We start from the raw sequence: 13,575 nt of genomic DNA on the forward strand, positions 1-13,575 counted from the left end.
CTGTTCAGTTGCTTTGACACAATCTGTATTGTTAAAAGCGCTATATAAATAAAGGTGACTTGACTTGACTTGACTTACTATGCTTCTAGACTATACTAGCGAACAATTGTGTTGGATAGAACTATTTATTCTGCTCATCGGAACACACGCAAATGCTAAAAGACAGAACCAATCAATGACAGACAGCGTTCGCTGCTGACGCATAGCTCAGTCACAGTGTTTGTTCAAATGGGGCTGCGTTTCCCAAAAGCATCAGAAGCGTAAGTAGATCTTAAGAAACCATTGCCACATTATTACATTACATTTCATAACATTGTTACTATATATAAAATTAATTCTGAAAAATGCATCACGGTTTCCACACAAATATGAAGCAGCAATAGCCTAATAATTAGAAATGTTTCTTGAGCAGCAAATGATAGGCTATTAGAATTATGTCTGAAGGATCATGTGACTGGAGTACAAGACTGGAGTAATGATGCTGAAAATTCAGCTTTGATCACAGATGCATTTTAAATTACATTTTAAAATATATTAAAATAGAAAATAGTTATTTTAATGGTTATATTTCACAATATTGCTGTTTTATTTTAAATAGGCTAGTTTGTGCAAGTACATTTATTTAAACTGGATGTTAAAAGTTCAAATGGATTGTGTTATGTTCTGTAATTGCTGTTAATAAATCTAACAGAAAAAAATATGCTAAAGTCTCACCTTTAGGAGTACAACAGCCTGGCAGCCTTTTTCAAAAATTAACCATGGTTTTATTACAGTAACCACAGTATTTGTAGTGAAACTGCAGTAACCACAAATTTACCGTGGTAATAATAATAATAATACATTTTAGTACTTAATGTAACACATGTAACACCATGTTTATTTTTCATGAGGTACCCTCAAAGGTGCACATTTGTAACTTATCTACTCTTAAAGCATGCATACTTGTATGGTACTAATATGCTCCCCTTTAGGGGTATAGGTGCACCTTTGAGGTTACTGCCCCAGTAAAGGGCTAAAATACAATTTTAGTATATTTTATTTCTGACAGCGTAAACAAAAAAAGGCCTATGAAATGTTAAAAAACATGGGCTTAAAAATCGAATATTAAGTGAGTATAATTACCAGTAACCACAGTTTACCACAGTATTTGTAGTAAAATTGCAGTAACCACAAATTTACCATGGTAATAATAATAATAATAATACATTTTAGTACTTAATGTAACACATGTAACACCATGTTTATTTTTCATGAGGTACCCTCAAAGGTGCACATTTGTAACTTATCTACTCTTAAAGCATGCATACTTGTATGGTACTAATATGCTCCCCTTTAGGGGTATAGGTGCACCTTTGAGGTTACTGCCTCAGTAAAGGGCTAAAATACAATTTTAGTATATTTTATTTCTGACAGCGTAAACAAAAAAAGGCCTATGAAATGTTAAAAAACATGGGCTTAAAAATCGAATATTAAGTGAGTATAATTACTGATTATATTCTTTTAATAATTTAAAAGATCAGTTTAGTTTAGAGGTATCGGTATCGATATCGACGATACTGGGCTTGAAAATATCGGTATCGAATCGAACATAAAATAAGAGGTATCGCCCATCCCTACTAACTTGCGCTCTGCCGGATGCGCTTTTATACTTCCTGGCGCTCACGTCACCCCGCTCGTGACGTCTCGCTGCTCCATTGGACTGATTTCACACGTGCTTCAGAACGCGGTCACGCAGGGGCATTCCCAAAGCGATCTCGACGCAGCTCGAGTTCCTGATGGGGAACTCATTTAACCAACAGTAAAGTAACTGCATAAAAGTTTTTTTTATAATATATTATATTATTTTATAATATAATTTTAATAAACATTGTAATATTATTTTGCATATGGCTACAAAAAACATGTAACACGTAAAATGCAGTGCAAAGCTGTGTAGGGACACAAATTGATCAATATATTTAAATGACCCATCTGATTGAACCGATAATCGGACTTTCCAGAGGAAGTGGACATGTAGGCTAACACATTTGATTAGTTTGCTCAATCCTATTTCCCATTACAAAAAAAATCAATAAATAGATGTGGTAGATTTGTCACGTTATACTTATTGGGAAAAGTAGCATATTCCTGGAAAGCTACTGTTATATAAAAAGCTGCACTTCTGAAATTGAGTTCCCTATGTTGCTACTTTCAGTTACTCCCCCACAACACTTTTCCAAAGTGTTGTCCTCACAAGTGACAAATTTTCTGAAGAATCCTTGGTTGTTGATTAAAAAAAGTTACAGTTTAAGCAACAAAAAGGGGCTCATTACCAAAAAAAAACAAAAAAAACATTTTTGACTGCTGCCAAACCACAAATATCTCCCTTGGGAAACAGTTTATGCAGTATTGCAAAATGTTTGCTAAAAAAATTTAACAGTCTCATTGCGGTCTCAAACTATTCTTTAAAGCACAATAGAAAAGTTGCAGTGTTAAAAAAGAATCTAATTATTTGCTTAAATGCTGTGCATGCTGCTAAAAGTTACCTGATTCTCAAATAATCTGCACATTTATTGCAATAGCATTGCAATGAAGTCTCAATGGCACTTTGAACAAAGGAGTATTATCACTCAAATACTGTAACAAAATAAAACTTTTAGTGTGTGTGAACCTATACTGTGCCAGTTTATTAGTAGAGGAGACTGTGGTAAATTGTCACACTTTGTGTTAGATTAAACATTAAACAACAAAAAGAAGTCGGTTTCTGCAGAAACACATTAAAAGAGACCATGCATATAGTCTTGCCAACTGAAAAAAAAAAGTTTCCACCTGTATTTCCAAGTAAAAAGTTGCAGTTTATTTTACGTTAACCTTTTGGGTCTGTGGCGATAAGTTGTCGCATAGAAAACCTGTTGTTTTTTTTGACAATGAAATATAAAAGCATAACATTAAAGAATGCGTAAGAATCAAACTTATTATACAGTAGTTTCACATTGCCTTAATGTATTCCGGTCTGTTCTCTTGCTTACTGCATTTGCAAAAATAATTGCTATTATATATTAATAATATATATTATTATTATTATATTATTATGTGGTAGTAATTTATGCAATTTACTGTAAACGTTTCCCCACATTTGAATTGTTCCTGTCACACTTTATTTTAAGGTCCAATTTGTGCCATTAACAAACCATTAACTATGACTTTTGCCTCAATAAAAAAGTAGGATTAGGGATGTAGAATATGGTCATGCAGAATATGTGCTTTAGAAGTACTGATAAACAGCCAAGATGTTAATAATAGCATGCTAATAAGGAACTAGTTAATAATAAGAATTGGTCCCTATACTAAAGTGTTACCATTGTTCCCAACTAGAGAGTTTTGTTTACAATTTTCATCTGTTAAGCGCCACGCCTTCTTCAACAGAAAACTGGATTTTTCCCTCAAGGGTTTCAAGAAACCTTTCAGGAAGAGTTCTGTCTTAATGACTTGACAATTGACCCTGAGTTTTGTTATTATAGTGTAATGAATCTCTCTGTTTGGAACAGAGAAGTTTAGGAGGCAGGAAACTATGAAATAACTGCTAACAGCTCTTGTAGTGTGAATCTGTCACAGATCATCTTTTCTGATAAGGAACGAGCTGTATGGTTTTGCCCACAATCAAGGCATCTATTCTTCCCAGATACTTGCATAATAATATATTGATTACACACAGGATCAAAATGACAGGAATCTTGTAAGGTTAAAATAAGTTCATAGTGCAGTCATATAGACCTTTCAGTTAATTTCAGTTGATTATTTCTTATAAGAAGTAGCAGAATAATAAATAATAACGATAATAATATATTTTAGTCTATTTAAAAGCTCTAATCTATAATTTGAATAGCTAGCCTACACCTGTAAAATGTCGAATTTTTGTCTTTACTAGACAAGGAAGAGTTGTATGTTTTCCCCTCAGTCCATGATCTTTATTGAGGAAATGTGAAAATGTGAAATTTCCAACAGATTGAGTGAGTCAGACACACTTGTTGTAGTGTAGGTGTGTGTGCATGTGTGTAAGATATATTAAGTCCATGTGCTTAGTAGCATTGCTTTCTCATCAACATGACAGATCTGCACTGTAAAACATGAGGATGGGCGGTTATTTCCACCAAATCCGACTGTTAAAAATGACTTTTATTAGTTTGAATAAACATCTTCTGTTTGATTTAGTATTTGCAATAAGGTATCTGCCTTGAGTGAAACCCTGAAGCACTTTTTAGGCTATCAAACAAAACATTACAGTTGAGTAATTGCTTTAGGTGTGGGTGCCTTTCTAGTGATGAAATGCAGGAAGTGTGCTTCAGATGTTTACCTGTTTCACAGTAGCATTATCATACTCACTGCATATTCAGCCATTTGAACCATAATAGTCTTTACAAATGGGGTTGTGGAATCCTGGAATATTTATTTGGGAGATCTACATATGCGGTCATTTGCACTTTTAAAACGGAGAAGTTATTAGTGACTCTTGTTTGACTATGAATTTCCTTGTTTTCCCCTGATTACCCAAAGATATGATGTGCATACTTGACGAAATTGCTTATGGGCCATTTAATAAAGATAAATCCTCTGTAAACTGTAATATTCAGGATATCAGAGAGACATAGATGGTGTCTGTGTGTGTTATGAAATATGAAATAGTTGTCTGTTAACAGTTGGCTAAGAAGTATTAAGACACTTAAGACACTTAAGCCACAAACAATGTCTGGTTGAACTATTTCTAGAACTAACTTTTTTGAGACATTTTTGCAGTTACTTTTCTGGCTCAATCTGGACCCAAGGTCGATATATGATGGATGGATGAATCAGTTCTCCTCAAGTTCAAACAGGTGTCTAAGCAGAGTAACCTCAGGTGTAGCTCGTCACATTAAATGGTTAGTTCACCCAAAAATGAAAATTCTGTCATTAATTACTCACCCTCATGTTGTTCCAAACCCGTAAGACCTTCGTTCATCTTCGGAACACAAGTGAAGATATTTTTAATGAGCTTTAAAGAGCTTTCTGTGGATGCCAAGGAGTAAGGGCATCGTAATTTTATGAAACTTACTACGAGAATACCTTTTGTGTACAAAGAAAACAAAAATAATGACTTTATTTAACGATTTCTTCTCTTCTGGGTCAGTCTGCCGCCATTCACGAGAGTACCACAACGCATGCGTGTGCAGTAAATTGTTTTTTTGCTTAAAGAATGCTTGTGCTTTATTTTGTTCAAATAAATGCCACTTGGCTTGACATTTTCCAATACTGACTAGTAGGTACTACATTTTATTTGAAACTTACTTTGCAAAAAGTATGTTCTTTACAGTATAAGTATGAATGAAATTCAACGTACTCTTATCTGTCATGGCATGTTGTTACTGCCATGTAACTAACCAGTGTCAGTTGTGTCACTTTACTGTCATTTACAACGCCTCTCCTGTGGCCTCATGAAATCCATGTACATCAGCTTTTCAGAATCTCAACTGGAAATAGTCGGTCATGTGGCTACATACTGTTATTATTAATAATTAGAATTTGGACATACTAATCGTCTAACATACTGTTTTCATTTACTATAGTGGAAGTATTCAGACAGATCCATAGCAACCTCATTTTTATCTACCCTGACTAAAGTCTATACCCATGATGCAATATCCATGCGTTCAGTTAAAGATCGCTTCTTTCCTGTTTCACTTCATTTTTTTAAATCAAATTTCATCTATAGATGAAAGAACACCCTCACTGAAATGGTTGTTATAGCTGGTTATTCCCATAGGCACGCTGCCAGCAGAAATAAGCTGGAGGCAAACCAAAAAGAGTGACTGTTCCTGTAAAAGCTTATCCAAATGTTTGTTTTATCAAGGCCAGTATTGGTACTGCACAAGAAATGCTTGTGGTCTTGTTTTATTCCAGTTTACAAGAAAAGATTAAAGCAAATTTATTGTAATGTGTATTTTAATTGTATATTTTCTCTGTTTTCTGTTTGTAAAAACTATCCATCCAGTTTCATGGTTTAGAACGGAGATAACACTCAAGTATAAGTAACTTCGGTTTAATGTTGTTGAGATGCAAAATAATCTCAAAGGCCAGTTTACAGCCACTGTCAAGTGATAAAACGGTTTAATTTATGCTCTCTTCAAGTTGTAATGTATTTCCTGTTAACACATTACTTGATTTTTTATTGCTCAACAGGTGGCAACAATATATTATACAAGACAAGCTGAAACTGACATTGAAGTTTATATAATAACACCAAAGAGAGAATGAGAGAGAACTTGCTTCATCACACACACACACACACACACACATATATATATATATATATATATTTCAGACGGCACTTAGAGGCTTTTGCATCTGAACTCTTCATACATACATATATATATATATATATGTATGTATATGTTCATACACATACACGTTTTCTTGACTGTGACCTGTAGTTGTATTTGCATGGTTTTGGGCCAAAAAGGTTAAAATAGCCATCATTTAGCTACTCACCCCCATGTTGTTCCAAAGCTGTAATCTGTGAGTAAATGATGACAGAATTTTAGGGTGAACTATCCCTAACTCTACCTGCCTTCAGTGACACAAAGATTGAATGCCAAAGATAGGAATGCAGTGCAAGACGGAAGATTCTAGGGTATAATATGAAGAAACATGAAAAATGTTGCTGACATGTTTACTTCTTATCAAAAAATAAATAATAAATAAAAATAAGCTGGCAAAAGTTAAAAACTATTATATTGTAAAGCCTCTGTAAAATAAGGTTAGGCGGTTGTGAAATGATGGCTTCTACAACAGTGCGCTCTTGTGTTCAAAATGTGCGTCATATCACAACAGTTCTGCGCTCTAGCCGCATATGTGCTTTGAAGTGATGGATACTTGTGAGTGAATTATGGAATCTTTAAACACATGTCCGTATAAAGTAATAATTTGGATTGATTGATTTGTCAATTTATCAGTAACAGTAGCCTACACCCCATTGTACTGTGCTGTACTCTACTGTAAAATCCAACAATGTAGGCTACACTAGATTGTTGGATTTTTTTTTCTTTTTTCAACCTGCAATACAGTTTTTTTTTTACCAGTTCTTTTGTAATGTTGTTTGTCTTTTGGCAGAACCATTATTGCTATTGTACTGCACTCTCCAAAAGTACTACACGGTAGGCCCAGTATGTTTTTTTCCTTGACGGTGGTTGACATCAACTTCAACTTTACCAACTTTTCAACAAAAGGACATCGTGAGAAGATATCTTGAAATGCGTAACAGTAGGCTATTACAAAATGCAGCAACATTTGCTGGCAATGTTGTTTCTGTAAAGTTGAAGAAAATTATTATTATCATTATTATTTATTTATTAATTTATTAATAGCAGTAATAGTTAAAAACTAAGAACTTCAGTTTCTCAATGTACATTTGCAAATTTTAATCTATAGCTTTTGTACGGTTTGTTATAGCCTACTGTGACTAATGTGATTTTTTAATGTATAAATAGGAAAATTATTATAAGATCAAAAACACTGCATTAAATTAAAATATGTTAACAGTTTTAGATGGTGCATGTTGCACACTGCAGCAGTGTGAAATATCACAATATGGGTTACACAGTCAATTATTCATTTGACTTTATTGCTATCGTTGAAATGAAGATTTATTAAGTATGAATATAAAAACTCTACAAGTGTATGATGTTTGTGAAGGCGGGGCATGGCTTTGAAAGCGAGGGGACAAGGGGGCGAGGTGCAGTATGCAAACACGTCCAAGAGAGAGATGGCAACGTCAACGCGCGTAATGATGAGCCCATGGAACCGTCGGATGTGAAAGCGCTTCTTCCTCTCGTTGGCGATCGAACCCCAGGTTTACATATCTGATCATCTGACACTGATCGGCGCATCTCACTTCAAGAGACCAGGAACCGAAGCAGCAGCTAAGAAATCATTCAGGTGCTCTCCTTTCGGTCTACAGGAGGGACGAGAGGAGACTGACGCTTCCCCGCACCATCCTCTTTCTCGCGCTGCCGATTCCCCATCACAATGGCTCTGACCATTTGCACCAGATTCACCGACGAATATCAGCTTTTTGAGGAGCTCGGAAAGTAAGTGCTGGATTTTCTACTGCAGAATCATTGCATTCCTGTGCATTTGTTATATAATATACACGTCTGATGTTGCTGAACGCACAGTGAAATGATGCGACTGCGACTCGTCTTCTGTTTGACAGCTTCGCTATAATTGCAGCGAACGCTTATAATAACCTTGCCGTGAGCGCTTGATTACATAGTCTCTGTCTCAAAGCCCAGCGAGCTGCCAACCCAGACGGCGTTCTTTGACAATCACGGGCGCGTTTGGAACGGAACGATGCCCAAATTGCAGTGTATGTAGGCACCGCTCTAGGCCATTGTGATCATCATGTCAGATATCCAAAAAGCTGGTATATAATGTACATTTTAGGGGGGGGTGGGGCTCGGGCTTTTTACCCCGGAGACAGAAATACTCATGGCAATGCGACAACAGTGCAGACACACATTTCCGTGCCGTTAATTATCGCATTGGGGATTCCTTGCGTTGCGTTTGACTGACTGGGGACGTGCTGATGCGTTCAGATCTAAAATGTCCCAGACTGAGTTCGTTTTTAAGCCCATTGTGACCTTAAATTGAAATAACTAGAATAACAGTCTGTACAAAATATGATGTTGTCGAAACGTTTCTGCGCCATCTGCGCGGTGGCATCATGTATAAAGATTGGGCATCGCAGCTTGGCTCCCCACTGTTACATAGAGATGCCTATTTTTCTATTTGCACCATTTTTTATTTAATAAAATATGCAAATTATCATTATACACTGAATTATTTAATAACTGTACCCTCCAAAATAAGGCGAAACAAAATATTTGGGGTGCATGTATTTTTAGCCTTTCCAAACAACGTTTCACTAGTCAAAAGTCAGATTGAAAGTCAGAGTGCGCTAAATAGACGCTCGCAGAGTCGCTTTTATCTGAGGAGGTTGCTATAGCAACAATACGCTGCTCGAGATTCCATTAGGATCAGTATGCCCTCACATTGACTAAACATAAGTGTGTGTGTGTGTGTGTGTATATATATATATATATATACGATAATGATAAAATATTCTATAGATAAAATATTGCCTATGATTTTGTAGGTGTTAACATTATAAATTTAATACAAACAAAAGTGGTGGTTTGCACAAGGAATCCACCTTTCCACATAAATTATAAGGTGATTTATATTTATTTATGTATTTATTAGACGCATTTTTAACAATATTTCACTGTAAAAGTATATACTGTATAATAACTTACTATAGAAACTGTATCCATACATTCTATGGTAATTTAAGTTTTTTAATTATAAAAAGGATACACAGATAATATATATATACACACACACACACACACACACTCCAATAATCTTTAGAAACTTTTATATTAATTCTCTATAGATGAGTGAAGAACAACCACACCAAAGGGGACATTTAAGGTGACGTGTAACTAACCCCCTCATTTCCAGCGAGCACACAAATACAGATGTGGTGTTTGCATGCGGTTAGCGAATATGCTAAGCAATTTCAAGACACCTACACACGCTCATCAAACACACACAGACAAACAACCATGTAAAATCGCAGTTGTCTAACCTTGGAAGTGCTCAGTCTGTGCCTCCATCATGGCACAGATTCTGCTCTCCATGCCATATGCTCTATCTGTTCGGCATCTGGGCCTCGTGCCCATTTTTTTCCTCACCGTCTTCTCTTTTTTCCCCTCTTCTTCAGGGGCGCCTTCTCTGTCGTGAGGCGATGCGTGAAGATATCATCCGGCCAAGAGTATGCGGCCAAAATCATCAACACAAAGAAGCTGTCAGCCAGGGGTAGGTGACTTTTATTTAGTGTGCTGTGCTCCTGTCAGGTGCGATGCGGGACCTGAGTACAGTTAAAGGGGTCATATGATGCTTTTTTAAAGATCATTATTTTGTGTATTTGGTGTAACAGAATATGTTGACATGCTTTAATGTTCAAAAAACACATTATTTTTCAAAGGAAAGGAAAACTTGAAATCGCATCATATGACCCCTTTAATGGAGCGTCTGGTGTAGCCGAACATGGCAACGGTCTGATGTAAGAGCAGCACATCCGGTTAAACCCGGGATAACGCAAGAGACTATGCATCAGGGTCTCATCTGGAGCTCATGTGCTCTGACGTAACAGATGCTTGGGTCTAAGCATTAGCTGTGAAGAAGCTGAAGGGATTATGTGTTTGAGAACCACATGCATCCACATATCAATCTAAACACTGTATATAAATGAGTGTTTTGTGATTTTGTGTGTATAAACACAGTAATATGTGATGTGTGCTTATATATGTGTGCTCTCAATGGCTTTGGCTGGTCTTATCCCCTGTTGGAAAGTGAGCGGCCCAGTTCTTTCAGATCCGTCAGTGTAATTGTTGCTGTTGGCCTGTTTGCCTGCAGGCTCTGCTGCTATAGGGCAAAACAACCAATCAGCCTCCTTCCTACCCTCAGCACAACCAATAATTTCTCTTCTCCCCCAGCATCTCTTCTCCTAAGAGGCAATCATATGACTCATGTTGCCTTTTTCTCAACAATTCTATATTTTTGCTTTAAAGTTTCACTTTTTTGAAGTTTGAATTTGGAAAGGTAATTCACAAATATTTTCTGGATCATTAGGATTGAATCACACCCCTCCCTTTTCTGCACAGTGGGATTGAAATGGACACCTAGATTCTGGGATCAGTATCACTGTGCTGGTGCATGCTGGGATAGCGTTTCCAAAAATACAGCATTGGGTGGTGTGGCAGTTTATGTTGTATTCATATCTCTCTCGCTCTCTCTCATATACTCGCCGATCACTGCAGTGCTCCGCTGCACTGGATGCTGTTCCGTGTCAGAGATGGTCTTAACCTCTTTCTGCGATAAGCCCAGGAATTGCGATTTTATGAGCACACGCATGCATATAAATGCCACTGCACACAGACACACACGCACAGTGGCACTAGACACATCCTCGCTAGTGTGATCGTGACCTCCAGGCCTAGATTAACGCAGGGTAAAGGGTGACATTTAAGGAGGTGAGGTGATTACTGACAGGTCAAATCTGCTGTTTTTCATTAATACACTGCAAAAAAGTCACAGTCTTTGTTTTTTGCAAATTCCACTGCATTGTAAACATTTTTTTTTTTTTTTTTTTTTTTGGTTCAGGAGAAGCACCACCCAAATTGGGTAAAAATGTTTAACTAATAGACATATTTCCCCAGCTGACTGATTACATTAAGTATTGGCTACATTAAGTATAACCATTTTTTTGTATTGCAGTGTTGTTTAAATATGCAAATGAGGCATTATCTAATTACATATGAAGTAATTTGCATACATTTCCAGAAAAGAAATCTGAACATTGTATAAAGCCAGGTTCAAAAACCTTGTTTTGTCATGTATAAAATCAAGCAAATGATATATGAACAGACTCTTTTTTTTTTTTTAACTTAAGAATATAGATCTTGACTTTAAATTAAAGGTTTAAAAAAGTGTTTTTGAGGTGATGCCATAGTAGAACCATTCTGGGTTCTCTATAGAATCTTTTAGTGAACAGAACCTTTTGTGCAATGACAAGGTTCCATTTTACAATAGTAAGGGAAATGCTTAAAAGTAATAAAAATCTTACATTGGAACTAAACATAATAAATACACTTACAGTATGATCAAAATACAATCTTTGAAAATAAGTTTAAAACCACACGCAATTTTCTTCTTAGGTAAATTCATCTTGTGTATGTGTGTTTTTGGAAAAACGACAAAGATACTGATTAATAGTGAGATGTTTTTGTTGTGTAAAAATAGAAAAACTCAGAGGAGGATAAAGACTGTAAACGAGAGAACTGGAATAAGAAAAAAGGCAAAAGAGAGGTCAACAAACAAGCTGAGTACAGACTGTGTATTACGTAAAGCAAATGCCATGCAGAAGAGCAGAGGCAACAAAATACAGAAAAGAACAACGAGAAGAAAGGATAGTGTTGGAGTTAGATGAAGAGGAAGGAGGGAATGAGAAAGCAGAAATGCAGTAGACTGGTGTCTGACAAAACAACCAGATGGTCGTTGTCCATGTTGATGGTGCTACTGTATGTGTTTGTTATATCAGATGAATGTTAACAGAAAGAATCTGCTAGTTTATTACAATTTAGTCTCTTGGTGGAGAAGATAACGGGGGGAAAAACAGTGCTCTCTGACCTTATTTGTCCTCATTTTCTACTCCTGAGCATTGCAGCGCTGTGCTCAGTTGTACTTCATTTTATAATCATTGCTTTAATGTGCTGTGGAGCTTAGTATGGGTAGATGCAGTATTTTATGTGACAAGAATGAAAGCAAGGCTGTGAAGGATAGAAGTACAGCATGTTCAATGGTTTCATATTATGTAATTTGTTGTTGAACGCTGCATTCTTAAAAAAAGTTCTATATTGACATCTGTAGTTCCAAGAAGAACCGTTCCATTCCACAAAGGTTCTATAGTGGAAAAACATTTTTTACAGGTTTGTCAATGAATAATCGAATTGCTGTACATTTCACTCAATATTTACAATATTTTACTCAAATTTTATATTTACACTTACATTATACATTAGGCTTAGTTAGCCAAACCTCTCTCTAGATCAGTGGTTTTCAACCAGGGGGCCTTAGTAAACATCCAAGGTGACTCAAGATGACTTGATTGAAAATAAGACAAAACAAGAATAAAAAAAATAAGTTAAACTTATGCCACAATCAAGATACTTTGTATTTTAATTCACCCCAACAAAGACAGTATTTTTTCCCACGGTTTTAAAAAACCTGAATATATGAGGAAGCCTAATTTTAAAAGATCTGGAAAAGTCATGAAAATTAATCTAATCTTAAGACGTTGTCATTTTTATAAAGAAGTTATGTCAAGCTCCAAATTATTTGATGTGGTAAAAATGGAGTAAAATGTTTAAAATCTTAATCCTTATCCAGTAAGTCATAGGGGCTAGGACTGGACAATACTGAAAAAAAATTACATTGCGTTATTTTGCTTTTCTACAATATATTGCTGCAATATGTAAAAATAAAGGAATTTTCACCAGATGACTTTATTTGTACATAATGAATCATTTGATGGGGTGATTGCGTTGGGGAGTGCATCTGTCACAGGTTGCCAGAGGAAAGGAGCTCGGAGGCAGATAGTCAAACGAACAGAGTCTTTAATTAATCTTCATGGGAACGTAAGAGAAAACAACCTCTTTACATGGAGACAGGACAAAGAAACTGAGGAAAGTCAGGGCTATAAATACTATTCAATTCAAGTTTATTTGTACAGCGCTTTTCACGATACAAATCATTGCAAAGCAACTTTACAGCAAATTAAGTTTCTACAATATTTAGTGGTAGCTTATCAGTGGTGACTGTCAGTTAATGTACATATGGCAGAAATGTACAGAAATCAATTAAAGACGTCAAACAGACGATGAACACTATTAACAGCAATTATTATATGATGCAATCAAACTTATAGCAAAATGTGTTAGT

General features: G+C 35.9%; 1 protein-coding gene across 1 annotated transcript in view; it reads left to right on the top strand.

Moving 5' to 3' along the window:
* Window positions 1-7,372: 7,372 nt before the first annotated feature.
* LOC107692674 (calcium/calmodulin-dependent protein kinase type II delta 2 chain-like) overlaps window positions 7,373-13,575 on the top strand; it is a 42,523-nt gene continuing 36,320 nt past the window's right edge. Inside the window, exons 1-2 of the mRNA XM_016491841.1 lie at window positions 7,373-8,099; window positions 9,797-9,891. Of these exons, the coding sequence (XP_016347327.1) occupies window positions 8,038-8,099; window positions 9,797-9,891 (157 nt within the window). The 5' untranslated portion in view covers window positions 7,373-8,037. The remainder of the gene's footprint in view (window positions 8,100-9,796; window positions 9,892-13,575) is intronic.

Source organism: Sinocyclocheilus anshuiensis, unplaced genomic scaffold (genome assembly GCF_001515605.1).
Source record: "Sinocyclocheilus anshuiensis isolate Anshui unplaced genomic scaffold, SAMN03320099.WGS_v1.1 scaffold50, whole genome shotgun sequence".
In the NCBI taxonomy this organism is placed as follows: domain Eukaryota; kingdom Metazoa; phylum Chordata; class Actinopteri; order Cypriniformes; family Cyprinidae; genus Sinocyclocheilus; species Sinocyclocheilus anshuiensis.